Consider the following 22,650-nt stretch of genomic DNA (forward strand, 5'->3'; position numbering starts at 1 on the left):
TGTGGTGGAATTCGAATTCCCAATATTTGAAATGTTACAGTAATCATTTTGTTAGTTTAACACTTTCTGATATGAGTTACGGGAAATGAGATATATGAGCTCAAAGTTGACGGTATGGGGAAGGGGAAATTCTGGTAAAGTGTTCGGTTTAAAAATATTTTCTTCCTGGAAAACTGTTTGAAAATCATTTTTCACCCATTTCAATACAAATTCTTCACTATCCCTGTGCAAAAGAACCAACAATTCTTTCTTCAAACTATAATACAGCGCACAAATTTCACTTTCTTATCACCACTTGATCTATTGTTTCCGCTGAAAAATGACGTTTTTTTCTATTCGATAATCTTGATAAAAAATAATCGAAAGGCGGAGACACTATTTTTTCTTTATCCAATTACTAAAAATCGTCAGAATTGCCAAGTATTGCGCAATACACTCTAACACTTGAGCAATACATAAATGTCTTCTTTTTCGGCTCTCTTCACCTAAAAGCCACCCCCCACCCGTTTGCCCAAAGGACTGTCTTATCAAAAGCGAACACCCATCACAATGGACAAGTAAGTGACGGACGAACCTGGCAAACCTCTGTCAGGTTCGACAGTTAAGTTCGACTGTTTGGCGACGCCACGCGGTCGAACCTGACGAAAAACGCTGACGGACGAATCTGACGAAAAGACCTGACGGACTAACCTGACGGACGAACCTGACGAACCTGACGAAAGCGGAACAAAAAAACGGACAAAAAACGGACAAAAAACTGCCGAAAAGCAGATGATAAGGTAAAAAAGTAAACATGTTACCAAAAAGGTACTTCGGATCGGAGCCGTCCGAAATTAAAAAAAGAAGAACTTCCCACTTTTTGTTTTCCTCCCAGTTGTTGTGCTCTCAAATTTCTGACTACGGTATTTTGAAGGCGCACGCTAAATAGAAGTTTTTTTCGTGGGTCTCAAGCGGAATTACTTACAAAATTTCGAAAATTTAAAAATCGGAGAGTTCCGAAAAGGCCAAGCCGAACATCCCTGGTTTTTTCAATTTTTCATGTCAACAAATTGCTGTAATTTCAGACAATCACGTGCTTGGAGTAATCTTATGTCGAGACTCTGATCAAGGGATCGAAATTCAAAATTATCTCGATTTACAGTTGGCAACCCGATGTACTGTACTTCGAATTATCGAGGAAGGAACTCATCCGGCGAGAAATTTATGGAACATTCAGAGAATTTCAACTGTTTTCCTTGATGTTAGTTGCTGATATTGCTTCGTATATTCGTTTTTTTCAGCGAAAAGCCCCGAAAATCGTGATTCTACCTGTAAAACTTCGAGATTTTATCGGCCACTCCGATGGTTTGCCCTTGTCTGAAGTCACATTTATTGCTTCTGTTTCTCGAGATTGTACTTTTAATTTTCGAAGATTTGGTGGCGCGTATCTATTGCTTGCTAACGACCCATTGGAGATGTTGGTGAGTTTAAATGCGTTGTTTTGTGCAGAAAATCACGAATATTCAGATAAAAATAAAGGAAAATTTCGATTCTCATTGTTTTTTTTTCAAATTTTTCGAGACATCCTCGGAAAAAAATGAACAAAAAAAACTGAAAAATACGGAAAAAAAATTTGAAAAAATACGTTCAATTTTTAGATCTAGATTTTAATTTTTAGGTCATGACCTAAATTTCGATTTTTAGGTCATGACCTAGATTTCGATTTTTAGGTCATGACCTAGATTTCTATTTTTGGGTCAAGACCTAGATTTCGATTTTTAGGTCATGACCTAGATTACGATTTTTAGGTAACGAGCTAGATTTTTAGTTTTTAGCTCATTTAGCGTAATATGAAACTAAAAATTCAAATTTTACAGAGAAAAGAAGACGGAAGATTGATTGTAGAGGATGGAAAGTTTGGACAGAAACAGGACAAAAAAGGATTGAAGATAGGAGCCGTTGAGAGGTTTTTTTCTTACGCAAAAATGGCTGGAATAAATTTATGAATTTCCAGATACGATTCAAATTTGAACCTTCACGATTACGAATCGACGTTGCTCATCTGCCGATGCACTTCTTTTATCCCAGAGAAATGGGCGATTCACTTGATGAGACAGCTGGAATGAGTCGGCTTGGGAAGTAGGAAATCCGTGGTATTTTGTTAGAATTTGAGTTTTATTTTTACAGAACCCATATCGAAATGTCGCTGAAAGAGCACGCGGAGCTCTACAAACGCCTTCAGAATCCTGATTTTTCCTCTTTCCAACGACGAAAACGACCGTTTTGGATTTTGGTGAATCTTAATTGTCCTTCCATATAATCATACTCGTCTTTCAGAAAGACCTGGAAAATCCGAATGAAAAAAGGTCGATAGAAGTGGATGAGATGGATGATGATCAAGTGAACTGGAATCAAAATTTGCAGTATTTGGGTGATGTTAGTACGATCAAAATATTGTGCTAAATTGATTTTTCTAAAAATTCCAGATCAGATGGTCAAAATTATCAGAACGGTTCACCAAATATTTGAAAAACGGGCATGTCGAATGGGCGATCAGTGAGAAGCGGCGATTTGAATATGTCAATGATATGTTAGTGAGGAAATAGATTTTGGCCTAACTTTTGCAAGTGAAGTTTTCTAGGCCACGATGATGACCTAGAAATGACATAATATTCATTTGGTGTGCTTTCTAGGCCATTTACCATGGTGGCCTAAAAAAACGCAACGTTTAAAAGTTAAGCCACCATTGTAAAATGTCCTAGAAAGTACACCCAATGAATATGAGGTCATTTATCATGATAGCCTAGAAAAATAAACTTGCGAAAGTTAGGCCACCATAGATAATGACCTAGAAATGATCTAATATCCATATAGTATGTTCTCTAGGCCTGTTACCGTGGTGGCCTAGAAAAATAATACTGAGAAAGTTAGGCCACCACGATAAAACTTCCTTGAAAACACACGAGGGTAGTATCAGGTCATTTTTAAGCCATTTACCATGCTGGCCTAGAATACCCCATTTGCAAAAGTTACTCCACTGTGATAAATGGCTTAGAAAACACCAGGGTGATGCTATGCCTCTTCTAGGCTATATACCATGATGGCCTAGAAAAATCAACTTGCGAATGTTAGGCCACCATCTTAAAATGGCCAAGGAAACACATCAAGTTCATGTTAGACCATTTCTGGACCATCAACTACGGTAGCCTAGAAATATTATGTCGATAAAGTTAGGCCACTAATATTTGAGGAATGATTTCACCTTCTCCGAAAAAGTGGAATTTCATGCTATATTTAGATTCGCCTAAAATTTTTTCGAAACCCTATAAAAGTGCATATAAATGCCGGTTATGGCTTCCTTCCTACTTGCACTATTTCTATCCCGCAATTCCTAAATTTTCCACGAAAAAGTAGTATTTTCAGCACTTCCCCGGATCGTCTTCTCCATCTGGATCGACTCCTACGAAATCTCGATGCCAATTTCGAGGTTTTATCGAAGACGTCATGACGCCGACGACGCTTCAAAATCCGCTCAAAATCGGCTCTTGTTCTTATTTTTGCCCACATTTTTATACGAATTTATATATAAAACATGCATTATTATTATCACACACTACATCAGACTGACACATATGCACATATTTTCAGAGCATTAGAGCGAAAAGAAGATTGGAAGAAGACGCAGAAAGGGGCTCAGAGTGATAATACTACGGGGACGGATGAGCTCTTCTCTATATCTCTCCTCCTCCAAAGAGACGTAACAGACGGCTTCAGGTGGCAAGAGCCTACCAAAAAAAAAGATGGAGAGATAGAGATACCACTTTTTTTGCTTATTTTCCACTTGAAATTTGAGCGTTTTCGTTCCGTTTCGCATTATTATAATTAGCTTATATCCGCCTCTCCCGAAGGTGACCCCTCATTAGAAAGAGATTAAAAGACAGATGGGCGGAGTCGCGAGTGCACCTGTTTAAAATTTTCATTGAATTTTCTGGATTTTTTGAAATTTGGGACACATATTCCGGAAAACCTGTAAAAATGGCTTGAAAGTTTTGCGCGTAAGCCTAAATGCATCCCGTAAATCGTTTTTGTGTGATCACTGTCACGACAAGTTGCGTATCTACCGTAGTCGTTTTGCGCGGGTTTCCAAATTTAGGTTTCCAATTTAGAAGGAAGAGCACAAAAAGTTCAAGATCCGGAGAAAAATTCCCAAGCTGAAGCGAAAAGAAAACCAAGTCTTGCTCATAATTATAACATTTCTTTCAATTCAAAGTGCACATGGGCGGTGTAATTTGGAAATTCTTGGTCATGTGGAAGCAGCATTCTGTCCTTTTTAGTATTTTTTCTAGGTCATAAATATTCAGACATAGTGTATAAAATGCCCGATTTCTCCGATAGCAGAGGAAAATTGCTCCATTCCGTATTTCCTCTATTGAGGCTCACTCAACTTTAAAGGTGGGGGGACATGAAAAAAAATAATGTTCTCGAAATTCCGTTTAAATATGCCCCTCGAGATGTTGAACTTGTCGAGACTAGTATTGACGGTGCGGCGCCGCTACCGACTGAGCCACGCGGGCAAAGAGGCAGCCGGCGCCCGATTGCATTCATAAAGGTGAGGACGACCGCTGTACGCAGAGTGTCATTAAGCGTTGTACACCGTCACGGTAGAATGCATACCCTAGCTACAAAAATCCTACGAAAAATCTCCTGTCCCCCCACCTTTAAGGTGATTTATCTCCGTTCCTAATAGAGATATCAAAAATTTTTCAACTTGTAAAATGTTTGTGGTATTATGATAAATAATTTTTAGTTGACAAGTTTTTGATATCTTTTACAGGAATCAAGATAATTTAGCTCAAAGTTGACAATACTTTCATCCAATTGAAACGATTTGAAAGTCTTCTGAAACTCTTTCCAAGGATGAGACATATTACAGGGTATCCTGAAAAATAGCCAAAATGGACGAGAATTCAGTTTTGAATTTTCTGCGGGACCATCCAGAATTCCTAGAAGACTATATCGTTTCTCCAGAAGTCAGTCCTGATACATTTGAAAGATGGTCGATTCGAAGAGCTATCAAATTTAAAATACCAAAACGTCCGTTCACCGGAACTCCCATGGCTGGCGGATGGACGGTGAGTTTTTATATTTTTTAGCTTTTTCAAAGATAATTCCAGGATCCCGACTTATCTATGAAACGACGCGTGATTCTGGAAACTTCCGACAATCGGGTGAGTGTGTGGGAAACGGAAATTGAACGTTTGAATTTTCGCTTATTGAAAATTGAAGGGTTAAAGATTCGTGTTTTGTGCTGCATTGGGACTCAGAGGGATAACAAAACTTGAAATCGGGTGATTAGTCGAGATTAGTATAGATGAATCTGGAACGAATCTGGAAGCAAAGAATCGGACAAAACCACCGTAATACCTATAGTAATACATATAGAGTGCCTTCCTCTAATTTTCAACTTTGATCTCAACTATCCCGGCTCCTGTCATTGTAGCTAATTTTGGCATTCCTAGCACCTTTTTGGTTGGCATATTTCATAAGAATGTACTTTGTCGAAAAAGCATAGAACTTTTCAAAGCAACGGAAAATATATGGAATACTTTTTCTCGCTTTGTTGGGCTTGTACAAAAAGCGTAAATCCCAAAAACTTATCTGATTTTGTCTACAATTTACTTTAAAATTCAAAAATCGAAAAAAATCTAGACATTTTTAGAACTTCGAAGTTAACAATGTTCCAATCAAAAAGTATTATATACTTTTGTTCGACAGTCACTCACTTCTTGTTATAAGTTCTGATAAATTACAAAAAAAATCGAAATTAAAAATAATTTCACTGTTTCTTTTAATTTCTCTGTTTTACTTATGATTTTCTCGAGCAAATTTAGAAACGAATCCACATAAAAATGGTAATCGCTTACTTCCCAAACTCTCTAAAATTCACACTCCTTTTATCAAAAATGGCATGCACAGAATGGTTTTCGTTGTGTATCCTGTTTTCGAAACCACATCTGCATTGAAACTCTCATCATAGTACGCATTCTCAATATTCAGTCCCTCTCCGGTGGATGCCACGTGTCCAGCGGTTCCTTTTGACATGTCGAATCTTGAAAAAATATGTTGTCGGTTTTAAGAATTTGTTATAAGTTTCAGAATTGATTTTAAACTAATTTGCTGAACTTGAGTTTAAAAATACAACAAATGTGTCAATTTTCCACTGAACAAGCCAAAGTATAATTATTTTTGTCCTCTACTGTATATCTCAAATGGAAACTGTGTTTTGTTTTCAAACACAAAAGGCTTGCTGATTGTGAAAACAGTGAAATATTAGGTTGGCGGGAAAGTCTTTGTCACTTTTTCAATAGTTTATTTCTCAAAGAAAAAATAACCGAATAATTAATTATATTGTCCATCATTATCAACAACATGTCTCCAACGTTCCCTCAATTTATGGATTCCATTGCGGTAGAATCCAGCCGGGCGTGAGGCAAAGTATTGTTTGAGTGCCGCTTCGATCGCTCCACGGGAATTGAAGCTTCTTCCTTCGAAGGCACGTGTCATATCGCCAAATAACCAATAGTCGGAAGGAGCAAGATCAGGAGAATACGGGGGGTGAGGGAGAACATTCCATCCATATCCCATCAGCTCCTGCTTCACTTGTTTCGAAACATGTGGGCGAGCGTTATCATGTTGATAGTACACTTTCTTGTCTTTCAGGGCCGAACGGTCGACTGCTTTCTTGAGGTTTCGTAGTTGAGTAGTGTAGAGGTCTCCAGTTATTGTTTTGCCCTCGGGCAGAAGTTCCCAGTAGATGGGGCCGTCCACTCCCCACCACACAGAGAGCATAACTTTTTTCGGATGAAGGTCGGGTTTGGGGACATCCTGTGGGCTCTCTCCTTCTCCAACCCACTGGGATTTCCTGTGGTGATTATCGTAGAAGACCCACTTCTCATCTCCGGTTATTAGCCGGTCCAGCCATCGATCGCCCGCGTGGAGAGTGAGAAGAGTAATCGAATCGTCGACTCGGCGGTCAAGGTTGGCTTGAGTCAGGTGATGAGGTATGAATCGACCAAAAAGTTTTCTCATTCCAAGAGACTTCAAACCTTCAAGGACTGTGCTATGGTGAACTCCGAATGTGACAGCTAGTTCACGGCTAGATTGAAATGGATCCGATTGCAATGCGTGCTTCAGCTTGTCCAAATCCAACTCACGGGGTCTCCCAGAGCGATCCTTTTCATCGAGCGAGAAGTCATCTTTTTCGAAACGATGGAACCAATTGCGAATAGTATTGTAGTGAGGGGCATGTGTGTTGTACACATTCTTCAAGAAAGTTTCCGAATCCTTCATCGTGGTGTGAGATAGGAAGAGGTAAATCAAAACATGTCTGATGTGAATAGCAGTGGGAACAAACATATCGTTTCAATTACAGATGAGGAGCAGGGAAGGAAATGGGGACTTGTTTATATGGAAGGTTCTTATCACCTTGTTATTCACTAGAGTCGATATCATACACAGCCTCCATATACGAGAACAGTGATTAAACAAACAGAGTGACAAAGACTTTCCCGCCAACCTAATAATAACATTGAAACTAGTTTGCTGAAGAGAATCAGTAAAGTTTTTGCTAGGAAAAAATTCCCCGAACACTGCAGAGATTTGCAATTAACCGGAAACTTCTGAAAGTTACCAAAAATCGCCTTAGGGAAAATTTCAACAATCGATCCTGACACTACATCGCAAATCCAGTTTTAAGAATATAATCAAAATGACACTCATTGAAAATCAAACTCTTGATGTTCGACTTCAAATTATCATGCAAGCGTCATAGTTTCAAATTCCCACTGATTTTTGTTGATTTTTTCCAGTTTTGATTACCGTAAAACCTGTTTTAGGAAGGCTCCTTTTAAGTTTGAGCCCATCTGTTTCTGTCGAGGATATGAAAAAGTGGTCAACTGATAAATTGCTTATCGAAATGTCAGAAGTGTTTGTCGGTTGGCTTATTTTTTACTTTCTGCATAGGGGATGAGATATATGGGCACAAAGCTGACAGTTTTAGGAGTATTGTATTAGAGTTTTTACAGTAGTTTTCAATTGAATTCCACTGAAATCTTCCCTGTTTCGTATTTTTGATATCAGTTTCCAGTTTCACATCAATCTAATGTGACCTGAAAAAATCTACAGACTCGAATTCTCTACGAAATTACACAATGCTGTGGCCAAATAATGGGAACAAATGCTGTCGAGTTGATTGTTCAAAACGACGAAGGAGCATTTTCTTGCCGGAAGACAGAGGAAGGAGAGCTGAAATTAAAAAAGGTGGTTGCTAGAAATTTTGTGAAATTTTTCTTTATTATTAATTTTCCATGTTTTTAGGTGAAGAACAGTAAAAATGCAAGCTATATTCAGACGATTGTAAATGCTGCAAATCAAACTATCGGTGAGAAAATCAGATTTTTTGGGGATCAATTTAATTATTTTTCTCTAGGTGAAATCCATTTCTATATTCCCCTGGAATCATCAGAGAAATCGATTGTGAATGTAGTTTGTACTTGGGCAGCGGCTGCTAACTATTTTTCAGAGGTACAGTAATACTAGGACGACTTATCAGACTAGATAAGCTTTGGGAGACTTCAAAAAAGCCAAAAATTCACAAAAATTTCCAGATCTACAACCATAAAAGTCAGGCAGGACCAGACTCGCTGGACGTCCATGAAAACATTGCAAAACAAAGAAAACTTTCGAATTTTCTATTGGATGTCGCCAGATCTATTTTTCATGATATTGTATCAATGGATGCGGTTATCGTTAAGGTCATGGTGAGTGGTTTTGGTTGATGAATACATACTACAATCAAACATGTAATGAAAGGGCTCTTAACTTTTTACTTTGAGGAGCTCAATTATCTCATTTCCTGTGAAAGCTATCAAAAAGTGATCAACTGATAAAATGTTTGCCGTATGATGACAAACAATTCATCAGTGGACAACTTTTTCATATCTTTCACAGGAAATGAGATAATTGACCTCAACGTGTAGAGTGGGCTTTTATTAGATCGTTTACGGTAGCTGATAAAAAACACTTTGAAAAGTTGTTAAACATATCAAAACGACAGTATATGATTATTGTGTTATTTTTTTTCACTATTGAAACAGTATTTTCTGGCCAGAATTCCAAAAAACCCAATCTTCTTTTCCAGAACTTTGCCCAAAAATTGGTCGACGCTGATCGCGCTTCTCTCTTCCTCGTCGACTCCCGAAATAGACAGATTTATGCGAGAATCTTTGACGTCGGAACTGGAGATGAGGAGCATGTCAGAGTCAATAGTGATGGACAGAAAGAGATTCGGTGGGTTCTCGAGAAATTTTTAGTTTTTATGCAGCACACACATTATTAGCTGATTGATGAATAAACATTGAATAAGTTCTGTGAAACAGCAGAAAATGTCTGGATGAATTTCGAAAGATTTCGATTTCAAAACACATAAGCTTCTCAAAAAAACATAAGTTTTTTCGACATATTCCTAGTTTTTTTTTGCATTTGGATTGCTGTTATATTTGATAAAATATGGGAAAGAATTACCCGGACTGATGAAAATGGATATATTTTAGACATAAGTGTCTTGGAAACACGAAAATTAATAGACATATAATTCTACGTTTGATTCAAAGTTACTGAAAATTTCAAGAAGATTCCTCAAGTCTAGGTATTGTTATGATCCTCCGAAGATGGAATGTTTCTTGCACGCTGTTGATTTTCAAGAGATGAGTCTACTTTGACAAGCGATAACTCACTACCAGCTCAAAGTTGATCAAATAGTTTGAAACTTGGACAGTTTACTGATTAATTTCTTGAATTGCCGCTCTTCAAGTTTAAATCCAATAAAGATTTACTCAAATTTTCGCGGCCGCGGTTTGCTTGGAATTTCCGGAACTTTCGGAATTCTGAATTTCATTCCCCACATCTTTGCTAATCCCATACTGAACTCGGAAGAATAGTTCGAAACAAGAATTCTGAAATCTATAAACACTCATTGAAACCGAAAACATTTTTTCAAGATTCGACATGTCAAAAGGAATCGCTGGACACGTGGCATCCACCGGAGAGGGACTGAATATTGAGAATGCGTACTATGATGAGAGATTCAATGCAGATGTGGATTCGAAAACTGGATACACAACGAAAACCATTCTGTGCATGCCAATTTTGATAAGAGGAGTGTGAGTTTTGGAGGGGTTTGGAGAGGAAAATAAAATTCTGTTCGGCGTAATGAAACCGTTGTGTACATTTTCTCAAAAATAATGTCAGTATTTGGAAACAGTTAAAAAATGTTGAAAAATTTTTTTCGACAATAACCGTGCATTAACCAAAAAATATCACACTTTGACTTTTTTAGTGGAACATAATGAACTTTGAAGTCCTGAAAAGTTAGTCGTTTTTTTCTCTATTGCGCTGAAAAATTCCAACTATTTGAAAAATGAAAAAAACTATATTTTTGTAATGGACTACTTTTTTGTCAAATCCCGTTCTGACGATTAGGACCAAAAAATGCCGGAAATGCAAAAGTAGCTGAGAAAAGAGCTGTGCGACGTTCAAACCGGTTATCTCGATTTGTACGAAAATCTGTCTGATTTTAAATGCTGAAACTTTCAAACATAAAAAAAACTGAACTATTTTTTTGGAACTTCAAAGTTGACTGTTTCACACTGAAAAAATATTTTTGTCGGATCACAACATTTCACTGACTTCCTAGTTTGCAAGAGAGTCATATCGCCTTCTCAAAACAGTACAATTTTTTCGAACTTTTTCGAGTATTTTCAAATTAATGCAACATTCATAAGCTCTCAAAAAACTGTTCCAGAGTAATCGGAGTGGTTCAAATGGTCAATAAGCACAATGGAGCATTCACTCGTCAAGACGAAGACGCTTTCGAAGTATTCGCAGTTTACTGTGGTTTGGCTCTTCATCATGCAAAATTATACGATAAAATTCGTCGATCCGAGCAAAAATATCGAGTTGCTTTGGAAGTTTTAGCATATCACAGTGTTTGTAACTCGGATGAAGTCAATAAATTGAAGAAGATTGAGTTGAACAATCGAATTATTGAATTGGAGACGTTAGTTTTTTAAACGGTTTCAGAGTCTTTACAACAGGCAGTATTATAAATTCATTGTGCTAAAAAGAATTACTGTTGTTTTCAGAAATCTATAATTGTATTCTGGTTGAAGAACAAATGGTAAAAAAGCTCCCACAACAACAATTACAGTAACCTGAAATTATATTCATTTTCAGGACTTATTATTTCGATTTTCGCGCGTTTTCGGTACAGTCAATTTTTTCCTTATCCAAAATGTTTAATTTTCCGACTTGTTTGAGGAAAAATCGGCGAAAAACGTTAAAAATTCAATAATTTTAGGTTACGGTAGTTGTCGTTGTGGAGCGTTCGGCCACGGCCACCGGCGTCTCTCTTCCACTCCCCCGATTTTTTTAGTACCATATTAGTTCTTTTGCTCATTTTCAGAATAGATTTCAACGGAATGCGACTTTCGGAACTCGAAAAACCACTTTACGCTGTCTACATGTTTAAGACGCTCTTCTCGGAAACTTTGTGAGAGTTCAATTTGTTTCGAAAAACCAATAACTTTTCAGACATTTCGAAAACGACGTTTGATTCGATTTGTGTTGACTGTCCGAAAAAATTATAGGCGAGTGGCCTACCATAATTGGGCTCATGGATGGTCAGTGGCTCATGCCATGTTTGCCACGTTGGTTAATAGTCCAGAAGCGTTTACAAAGTTGGAGGTAAGAAGGGTTTATGGCTGGAATTTGAAAAAAATATGTGTTTCAGTCCCTGGCTCTCTATGTCTCCTGTCTCTGCCACGATTTGGATCATCGTGGCAAAAACAACGCCTACATGAAATCAATGGAGACTCCTTTGGCAGCAATCTACAGTACTTCTGTCATGGAACGTCATCACTTCAACCAGACAATCACTATTCTTCAACAAGATGGACATAATATTCTGAAAAACTTGGATCCGGAAGAGTACAAAGAAACCTTATCTCTTATCAAACACTGCATTCTGGCTACAGACTTGGCACTTTTCTTCTCGAATAAAGCAAAATTGAATGTGATTTTGGATAGAGGAGAATTCGATTTTAGTAATCGAGAGCACAGGTAAGGGATCAATAAAGCGCATTTTCGTCAATTCTCACTTTCAGACTCCTAACTCAAGCTGTGATGATGACTGGATGTGATCTTGTTGCATCTGCCAAACCATGGAGTATTCAGACAGAAACTGTAAAAGTGATTTTCGAAGAGTTTTATGATCAAGGAGACGCAGAGAGATTGAGTGGAAAGGAACCGATTGCAATGATGGATCGAAATCAGGCACATATGTTGCCCCAAATGCAGGTTTGTTCGGAGAAAACGAATTTTGTAAGATATGGATGCATCGAAAAAATTAGACTTTGAATAGTTGGTAAGCAATATTTAAAATTTTTGAAAAGGTAAGAATTTTGGAGAAAACACTAAACATTTTTATTCTGCTTTTTGGTTATTTGCAAACTCAAAAATTTTTAGTTGGTTGTATAATTTGCTTTCAAGGATATTTCAAACAATTCTGCTCATCAGTCTGATCTTCTAGAACATGAAATATTTAAGAATGAACTCAGAATGTGAAAGTCTAAGAAATTTTGTTTTCAAGTGTAAGACGGGGTCCTAATAGAAAAACTGATCAAACTCTAGGGATCCGTCTATATCAGGATTTCCATCGTTTAGAAATTCAAAAAATAATAAAAAACCAATGCATTTTTTGCTGTTTCTTAGTTGTAGTATAAACACTGAAAAGCTCGATTCTAGAATGGAAATGGATCTAATCTATAAATTTTCAATAATTTTTCTCGTACAAAAAAACCAAGATGTAGAAGATGTGGCCGTGGCCGAAGGTCCCACAACTACAACTACCGTAACTTAAAAATATAATCATTTCCTTGCTTCTGAGTTTTTCATATTTCCTTGAATGAAAAATTTTTTTCTTTCCAAATTTCACCGATTCCTATTTCCAGGTCGGATTCATGCGCGGAATCTGTATGCCTTGTTACGATTTGATTGCTCGAATTTTCCCGAAAGCTGATAAGATGAGAGAACGTTGCGAGTGAGTTTTCAAACAGTTATTGTTTCTCTTTTTTTTTTTTTTGCAAAATCTTAAACTCAAATTTCAGATATAATGCTAAAAAATGGGAAGAATTGGCAGCGGAACAAAAGGCAAAACAAGAAGCGACTGGAAGTAAAAATGGGGATAATGATAGTTAATCAATTTTCCAAATTATATTTTTGTGATATGATATTGTCAAAATGATCCAAAATATAATTTCAGTGTTCTATTATTTTCTAAATTCCAAAATCTAATTATTTTACGAATTTCTCTGATTTTGATAGCTTCAATTTAATTCAGTAGGATTTTTCTAGATCTTTCAATTTTCTTCCCATGTGATTATGTTTTACAGCAATAATTTCAACCAGTTTTCAGTGAACTCATCCTTTCAAATAGTCTTTGTCATACAACTTTATCTGTTATCAATAAATTTTTATTATCATTCATTATTACTTTTTATTATTATCCAATTTATATTACAATTATTACAGATGATCAATGATCATCTCTAAAGACGAGGTGTTTGACATTGATAGAGTTTACTCTAGCGAAGATTTGAAAATCAAAAAGATTACTGTAGAAAAATATTTCAAAATGAAATGGGTTACGAAATGAAATATAATGATTTGCAGATGTTTTTAAAACTAGTAGATTAACATCTAACCCACCATTCTCAAAAACTCTTCCTCCGTTTTATTCCATACTCCAAAGCTTAGAGTCTTGTCCTGAATATGAACAAATGCCACACGAGAATCGGTTTCTCTCACGACATATGCATGGCGGATGATTGGATCCGTATTCGATTTCGAATCAAGCCAATTGTATCTGAAAAACGACAGGTTTAATTCAGAGCTATTCTGAAAAACGGATTTTTTAAATTTAAAATTAACTTACAGCTTTGCCACAGTGTGCGTTGGTGGTTGACTCGTTGCATTCATTTGTTTTGCCGCGACTGCATCCAGATTTGGTTTGGACGGAGTTCAGCTTCAAATATTACAATTTGCAAGTATTCCAGCTTTTGCAGGAAAAGTAAGTGTACTTTGTTCGCTTTCAATAGATTCTGCCTGATAAAATTTCGATTCCGGATTGAATGGTACCGTTGGCGTCATAGCGGACACTTTGATCGATTTCAAAACAGGAGAAGAGGAGAACAATTCTTCCAGTTCTTTCATTTCCATAAAGTTTGCTGTACCGTTTCTGGCACGGTCCCCAAAGAGATAGAAGTCAACACAGAATGATACGTTTTGGAGTTTTGGAATGAACGGAATTTGAAACTCTGTTTGTCTGTTTATGTGTTCGAATCTCCAACAAAATTCTAGAGAATTCCCCATGAAATCAAGCAAGTAATTTTGAATTGATTGGATTACAAAATCTCTGTCAAACGAGTGATATGATACGGCAAGGTGGGGATGCTAGTCTGTTATTTGTAATGGTTCAATACTTGCTTCTGTCATAAATCTGAAAATGATATTTTTATGAGTAATTGATCATCCTGACTCACCGAAAATCGATTATCTTTCCACACACATTCAACTGAAAGTAACCATTTCCACCCTCCTCATGGTTTACAATTCTCATTATTTCGATCCATTTCCCAGAAATATACACCCACGACTGATCCGTTCCATCGCATTCATACACGACTGAACTGATCGAATTGAATCTGTCCATTTGAGACGATTTGACAAGTTTCTTCATACTCTTGGAGACGAAGGAAAACATGAATAGATCGGAATATTCCATATTGTCGAGTATCTCTTTTTGGATTACATATGGATGTTTGGATAAAATCATTGTTAGTTGCTCTGAAAATTTTAAAGAGATTGTAGAGAAACAAAAATGACGATGAGAAAACGACGGGCGACCGAATCAGTTGATGAGATAGAACATAGCAAATATCTGTTGACTTGGCAGCTGAGCAAAAAGATAAGTAAGACATTGAACATTGAACACAATCACTCCTTGGTGTTGTTCATGTAACAGAATCACGAATTTCTAAACGCATTTCGAAACATATCGGTTAGACCTCATAAGAAAATCAATCATCGCAAAAAATCAATCGCAGACATTGATTTGTCCTTACACTATTGATTTGTCCGTACTCTCTGGTTGTTCCTATTGAACTCACGAAGACGTGGCAGATGACTCGAAAGATGTCACACTCAATCATACACCCTACATCCAAAGAACTTCTATTGCCTTATTGATTGCTTCACTGTTGGTAGTGGGTATCTAGGATCATACCGGGAGCCAACACTGGTGGTCGAAGTCGTTGAAAAAAGCTGCATGGTCTGGGGTGCCATTTCCGGAAAAGGAATTGGTCCGGTGCACCGCACCACAGTTATCATGGACCGCCACGTCTACAAGGATATCTCAGAATTTAAAATGCTGCCACATTACAAACTGGAGTCGTGGGATCATTTTCACAACAATTCCAAGCACACCTCCGAATTTTTTTCTTTGTCTCTCATCAATAAAAATTTATTATCACTTTTTATTATTATCCAATTTTTATTACAATTATTACAAATGATCATCCAGAATGATCATCTCTAGAGACCCAGCGCTGGCATATCAAATGCACCGTTTCCTCCAATAAATCGTTTGGTTTTTGAGTTCATTTTGAATCCAACTTCGTCTCCTGGATTCCATTGATTTGGAATTTTGAACATTGTATCCCATTCATCACGAGCACGTCCTTGAGTTGAGAAAGCTGTGTTCAGAGCTGGCATTGTGGGGTCCAGAGATGGGAGAATGAATCGAGATCCTGGAATATGGAAATAGCTGAATGAAATAAGGGACTAGCACAATGAAAAGCAAAAAGGATTGTAGGATTAGGGTTGAATCAAAATGTCTCAATGTTTATAATTTCCCGTTTCACAATCATATAAATAACGAGACTTTGTTCATGGGTTGATACGAAGTGATGTTGATGAAAAATTAGTAGTTTTGAATGTATACCATTAAAAAAATTCTCTTTTTCAAATACTACTCAAATACTTCTGTTTGGTTTTTCAATATAGTTCTTCTCAGCTACTTTTCTACATATTCAATTTTTTAAAAGAAACCCACCGAGTCCCGGAATTTCTTTCTCATTGGCTCCAGTCCATCTCAACCGAGTGTGTTTTCCTTTTGGCTCGAAGAACAATGGTGGTACCGGTCGTTCTTCGATATCTTGAGTAACCTGAAATAGTTGGCATTTTTTGTTTTCAATTCGGAACTAACGATAAGTTTTCAAGCAATAACCAAAAATTATATGTGAAACGGGGTAACTATGAAGCAATGTTTTCAATTTTCATGATGTTTGAAGTAAATTCCCTGTTTTCACAGTTTCAAGTAAATTCCCTGTTTCACAGTTAATTTTTGGTTATTGCTAGCTGGGAGTCATGGTTGTTGTGTCTACATGCAAACTTCGGCCCTTACTTTTTTTTAATTGCTCAATTTATTCGATTTCAAGTAGGTGATACCGAGTTTATGAAAGCTTACAACATCTAGGCTTTTGAAAGCGATTTTAAATAAATTTCCTTCTAAAGGTTTCTTTTTCAGACGAGAACAATGAAACATCGACATCCTGTATGCCCTATTGGAATTACACTACTTTTCTGAACCTCCAAATCTCGTTTTTTTAAATATTAAAATTTAATGAAACTTTTCTTGTAGGTTTGAAGAGAATGACCTGAAATACTGAATTTTTCCGTTTGCATGTAGACACAACAACCATGACTCCCAGCTAGCAATAACCAAAAATTAACTGTGAAACAGGGAATTTACTTGAACATAGGTTTTTAGTTTTGAGCATGTTTCAACTTATTCTGTTTCGAAAATAATTAATTGCAGATAGTGCGAGGTTCGTTCAATGTTAGTTGCTGATACCAAGTTTATGAAAGATACGGTGAAACCTGTGATATTAGATTGTTGAAGAAACAGCTTTGTACCAATTAACGATGAGTTGTCAAGCAATAATAAAAAATTAGTTGTGAAACAGGGACATTATATATTTACCGAGGTTTTCGATTTTCAGTATGTCTGAAAAATGGAAAATTAGGTCCTTTTTTATCCTGTTTCGGAAACAGAATATCTCCAAAAGTGCGAAATTTATTTAATGTCAATTGTTGATACCATGCTTATGACAGCAACTATTACAACATCGAGGCTTCTATAGTGTTGTATATCAGTTATTTTATTTTTATTTTTGTTAGAATTTTTAGATTTCTCAAAAGTTCTAAAACATCATTAGAATCTATTTTTGCTAAAAAGTCGAAATAAAACAGCTGTAAAATTTTAAATTAGAACAACAAAATCCGAAAATTCTACTGATTGTGAAATTGAAAATATTCCTGTCGGTTTACGAAAGTTGTTAAATATGGGGCGGACTATTTTTTACTCAAGAAATTACAGTCTTTTGTATTTTGGATGCGGCATGATTGAAGAAGCAACACGTTTCAAATTTTGAAATTACGTTTTTTTTCTGTTTCACAACTCACATTTGAAAACTAATGCATGTTCTATTCAACTGCTCTATTCCATGTTCCTAGAAACTCCCGAAAACAACACTCATTTTTTTCTGTTCCTTACCTTTGCATCGATCATCTCCGCTTTCGCAGTTGGTGCTCCAAACAATCTCGGCAATGCTCTGATTGTCTTAACTCTGGTTCTTCCCTTCTGCTCATCAGTCAACAATTGCCTTCCTCTTAACGTATTTTCCAATTTCTCATCCATAAAAAGTGCAGCAAGACTTGGATTGTTCTTCAAATTTGTCAGAACTCTTGATTCTTTTGCAATCTTCCATTCTTTGCTTGGATATCTTCTGACTTCTTCTTGAGTCGCCGGATCTGATCCGATCAACAACGGAAGCATTTTACGAGGTCTAGTTGGGATTTTTCGAGGTACAAAATATCCAGGCTGGGGTTTAGGATTGAAATCCATTGGCTTTGGTTGCAAATACTTTTCCACATCGTCAACTCGATACTTGATTCTGTTCAATGCACTTCTCAATTCATCATTTGATTTTAGTTTTTCAACGAATCCAGAAGACAATCGAAGTGGAGCACGACGGAATGAGTTGGCTGATGGATCAATTGAATTCTCATCTTCCTCATCGTCATCATCTTCATCTCCCATTCCATCGAATCCATGGAATCCGAGAACTAATTGCGATTTTTGATCGAGCTTTGCACGGGCTTCCATCGCACGGAATATGTTTTCGTCTTCATCTGAAAAGTGCTCTCAGTGGTTAGCATTTTTAAAGTTTTTCACCGTTTCTAAAAAGTTGAAGAAACGGATGTTAGAAAAATGCAAAGATTGAACTTCAGAAATTGTTTTAATTCAAAAATATTAGTTTTAAAAAAACGGAAAAATCATGACCGTATTTTTAGAAAGAAATCGCACTTGGTGATTCTTTTGTGTCGTAACTTTTGTTTTTTTTTCAAAATTTTTACCGTTTTTAGAAAGTTTGAAAATCCAAATTTAGATAATAGTTATAATACAAAGTTCAGACTGTCATTTTCAAAGAAGAAATATAGGAGAAAGCTTGAACGTACTTTGAAAAAAAAAACTTCGATTTTTCAGATTGAAACAAATCAAGATTTTCTTAAAGGTGGTGGGACAGGAAATTTTTCGTAGTTTTTTTGTAGCTAGAGTATGCATTCTACCGTCACGGTGTACAACGCTTAATGTCACTCTCCGTACATCTGTCGTCCTCGCCTTTATGTATGCAATCGGGCGTGCGCTTTCTCTTTGCCCGCGTGGCTCAGTCGGTAGCGGCGCCGTACCCTCAATCCTCGCCTTCACAAGTTCAACTCCTCGAGGGGCATCTTTGAACGGAATTTCGAGAACATTTTTTTTTCATGTCCCCCCACCTTTAAATGATTAATACCCAATAAAAAATCGAAATCCTCTCTGCAGTCCTAAATTTGAAAAAAAAATTAAAAATGCAGAAGTATAACTTCTCCAAAACTTCATAAAAATCCTTAAAACGTTTTCAAAAAAAAGGAACGAACCATTCATAGCCAATGGCCTCCGTTTGCTGAGTGGAGAGTCTCTCATTCGACGGTAAGAGAGAAGAGATTGCACTTCGGCGTTCTGAAACTATGGAAATTTAGAAATCCTTGTTAATATGTAGTATAGTTCTCTAAAGAGCGACGAAAACAAAATTTAGCTAGCTCGGAATAGAAGATTCAAACAGAAGTCTGTTTTTGTGCCCAAGCATCCCGACTGTCAACTTTAAAGGTGGGGGGACATGAAAAAAAATAATGTTCTCGAAATTTCGTTTAAATATGCCCCTCGAGGAGTTGAACTTGTCGAGACTAGTATTGCGGCGCCGCTACCGACTGAGCCACGCGGGCAAAGAGGCAGCCGGCGTCCGATTGCATTCATAAAGGTGAGGACAACCGCTGTACGCAGAGTGACATTAAGCGTTGTACACCGTCACGGTAGAATGCATACCCTAGCTACACAAATACTACAAAAAATCTCCTGTCCCCCCCCCCCCTTTAAAAAAATGTTTCACGAAAATCGTATTTTACAGCTTTACGATAGTCAAATATTTGTCTAAAAACCATAACTCACCTGAAGAAGACCCTTCAATCTTGGACTATTCCGCAATCTCCTCATCAAATCCCTTCTCTCGTGCTCTGCTTCAGTTTGTGGCTCTCCATTTGAAGAACTTCTTCTTGGTACATCTTCAACTTCATCATCATCATCGTCTTCTTCGACTAGTTGTTCCCTCTGTTGCATTCTCTGATCCACTCGATTCATCATCATCATTTGTTGATTATTCCTCATTTCTGGAGCATTTCTCCCCAACATTTCTCGCTGAGCAATTGCTTGTTGAAGAACTGCTGATGGTGCTGCTTGCGCTTTTCTCATTTGTTGTGGCATTTTGAATGGATTCCTTCCGGCGATCATATTGGCAACGAGTCCAGGCAGAATTTGAGTTTGAAACTTGTCAAGGACTGCTTTGGCAATCTGGAAGAATGTTTAAAAATTTGTATTGCAGTTTCAGTGAATTTTTGAATATGCCGGTAAATAACTTTGTGCAATAGCGTGCAAGATAAATGTGCGTCATAAGTAGAAGCATTTTATTTCATAGTTGCAAAATCTCGGGCCGGCCCGCGGATCGGCCCGTCGAGAATTTTGACGGGCCGGGCCGGGCCCATGGAGTACCGGCCCGGGGTCTGTACAGACGCTGATTTTTTTGAATTTTTTTTCGAAAATTTTGAATTTTTTTTCGAAAATTTTGAATTAAAATATATACAAAACGACCTATTTCTGACTACTTTTTACTTTGTTAATTTTGTTTAAAAATGTAACCTTTTTTCTTTTTTTTATTCAAAAAAAATCCAATTTTTCATTGGAAATTTTTCAACAGTGGTAGGCGGGCCGCGGGCCGGGTCGGGCCGAGAAAATTCGTCTACCGGCCCGGCCCGGCCTTTTGTAACTATGCTTTATTTATAGCACTGTAGAACGCTTTCTCCTTCAAAATGAGCCATAGGTACCTTTCATATAGCTCGGGTGAAACTCGCACGAAAAAATGTTATTGTTTCAAGAATAACATGAATGACATTTACCATATTTTTCACAATAGACTGTCATTCAAACTTAAAAGTGAAATTACCTGCTCAGATGGATCAGTGTTCTCCATGTCTCTTTGTGTCCGAATAGCATCTTCTAATCCACGAATACTACTTCCAATTGGAATTCCATTTCCATTTAACATATCGATGAATGCGTTTCCTGAAAAAGATAGTCGACTAGAAAATAACTGTTTCGGGCGGTTATATTAGGTTTTTATATATTGTAAGTGTCACTTCTTGGTCTTCATACATACAATTTCTGCTTGTACGATTTAAAGTTTTGGGAAGACGAATTTTTAAACTTGAAAGTCGGAACTAAAGTTCCCGGATGGAACTATTACTCATTTTTCACCAAAAATATAAAAGTCTCGAAAACTTGAAGTTAGGACGCCTGTCTATTAGACAGTGTTCAATGTTTAACTTAAGGTTTTCTCAGACTTTCGAAAGTTCAGTTTCAAGATCTGACATTTGAAAACTTTTCAGTTTCCAGAAAACTTATTCCTCTAATGATTTGCCAAATTGATTCGATCGGAAATTGATACTTACATTTATTAAAATGTGAAAATAAAAACTTTTTTCTGACATTATCTCAAAACTGAATTTTGAATTTTTTACTGTTGCATGTGCTAACTAGAAATTAATTTTCAGTCGTATTGCTTCGTAGTAATGATCTTCTTTTTATATTTCTCCTTACCAGTTTTCGGTTGCAACTTGGACATTTCTGCCTGTTGCATAACTGCATCTGCCGCTAAATCCTCCACTTTCAGTTTCTTATATTTCTCAAATTGATCCGGATGTACTTTCTCCAGAACCTCCAGTTGTGTTTTGAATGCTCCTTTTGCCATTTCCATCTGTCCTTTTTTAATTAAAGCATCCACAAATTGAACTCCCATCAATTCTAGTGCTTCCATGGATGGAGCTAATGGAAGTTTTGGGTGGTTTTTAGTGGCAAGAGAGGATAAAAGAGCACCGGGAACATCGGAATTCGGTGGTGAGCCCGCGGATATTGGATCTAGAAAGTTAAAAGAAAATGATTGTAACCGAAAGTTCTTCCTTCGCATTGACCAACTTTTGAACTGTAAAAAACTTACAAAAATTGAGAAACAGAAAAATTAGTAAAAATATTAACATTTTCAGGAATATTTTTGACTTTCTCGAAAGAAAATGAATGGATAGGGGGAGGAAAGTAAAAATGCTTGTGATGGAAGATGAAAGGAGGGAGGGGAACTGGATGAAAACGAGAAATCTATCAGTGATAAGGATGGCTAACGACGAGAATATCACCTTCTGACATAGGTGGTGATCCCAGAACGGAAACTCGTTTTTGTTTCGAATGAAGAATTGTGGATTTGTGTATTGTTACATCAGACATGCTTAGAAATTTCAGAAAAATTTGAAAAATAGGTTTGATTGGTTTGTATACATACAGTACCGGACACAAACATGCCATAAACCTATATTCGAAGGACCCCTTCAACAGAAGGGCGACTCTCAAAATGTGATGTTTGAAATTAAAAATTTCGTTTTCAGCAAAAAATTCTCCAGAATTTCACACTTTCATTGAGAGGCGCAACTGTTTGGTTCATAATTCCCTTCATAATTTGTAGCTCATTGTGAATTAAAAAAAAGATCATCTGTTAAAAATCCAGGATTCTGATCTTCAAAGAAATACAAGTTTTTCAAAAATCAAAATTGATGTTTCACATATTTCATGAACATGTATATGTTCCTGGCGAGATGGTATCCGAGAAGAGTATGTTGAAAATATGTTGAAAATAATCAAAATCGAAATTCTGAAAAAAATGATGTAGAATACTTTGATTCTCAATGTTTCAGAGTGTACTCAAAAGACCAGAGCTTCAATTTAGTATTTGACAATTTTTTGTTGCAAAAATTCAAATAAAGCGAAATGAGCATTTTTAAATTACACAACTCCTATTT

General features: G+C 36.8%; 3 protein-coding genes across 3 annotated transcripts in view; 2 read left to right on the plus strand and 1 right to left on the minus strand.

Annotated features, from left to right (window-relative positions):
* Positions 1–3,606, plus strand: part of CBG12832 — a gene marked incomplete at both ends in the record, with an annotated part of 8,925 nt that extends 5,319 nt beyond the window's left edge. The window contains 7 exons of the mRNA XM_045241187.1: positions 1,065–1,240; positions 1,281–1,460; positions 1,946–2,118; positions 2,167–2,272; positions 2,317–2,415; positions 2,466–2,573; positions 3,403–3,606. Of these exons, the coding sequence (XP_045094982.1) occupies positions 1,065–1,240; positions 1,281–1,460; positions 1,946–2,118; positions 2,167–2,272; positions 2,317–2,415; positions 2,466–2,573; positions 3,403–3,606 (1,046 nt within the window). The remainder of the gene's footprint in view (positions 1–1,064; positions 1,241–1,280; positions 1,461–1,945; positions 2,119–2,166; positions 2,273–2,316; positions 2,416–2,465; positions 2,574–3,402) is intronic.
* Positions 3,607–4,934: 1,328 nt separating this feature from the next.
* Positions 4,935–13,293, plus strand: Cbr-pde-5 (the record flags this gene model as incomplete). The annotated part of the gene is made up of 15 exons (XM_045241188.1): positions 4,935–5,111; positions 5,144–5,215; positions 8,164–8,298; positions 8,356–8,419; positions 8,468–8,562; positions 8,646–8,798; positions 9,179–9,327; positions 10,038–10,199; positions 10,841–11,095; positions 11,501–11,587; positions 11,685–11,781; positions 11,828–12,156; positions 12,201–12,393; positions 13,047–13,135; positions 13,203–13,293. The coding sequence occupies 15 exons, from the start codon at positions 4,935–4,937 to the stop codon at positions 13,291–13,293; spliced, it is 2,148 nt and encodes a 715-aa protein (XP_045094983.1).
* Positions 13,294–15,687: 2,394 nt separating this feature from the next.
* Positions 15,688–22,003, minus strand: Cbr-osr-1 (the record flags this gene model as incomplete). The annotated part of the gene is made up of 8 exons (XM_002640258.2): positions 15,688–15,902; positions 16,208–16,319; positions 17,711–18,348; positions 19,135–19,216; positions 19,703–20,101; positions 20,751–20,869; positions 21,404–21,721; positions 21,994–22,003. The coding sequence occupies 8 exons, from the start codon at positions 22,001–22,003 to the stop codon at positions 15,688–15,690; spliced, it is 1,893 nt and encodes a 630-aa protein (XP_002640304.2).
* Positions 22,004–22,650: the final 647 nt, after the last annotated feature.

Source organism: Caenorhabditis briggsae, assembly GCF_000004555.2.
Source record: "Caenorhabditis briggsae complete genome, chrI, whole genome shotgun sequence".
NCBI classification, from domain to species: Eukaryota; Metazoa; Nematoda; class Chromadorea; order Rhabditida; family Rhabditidae; genus Caenorhabditis; species Caenorhabditis briggsae.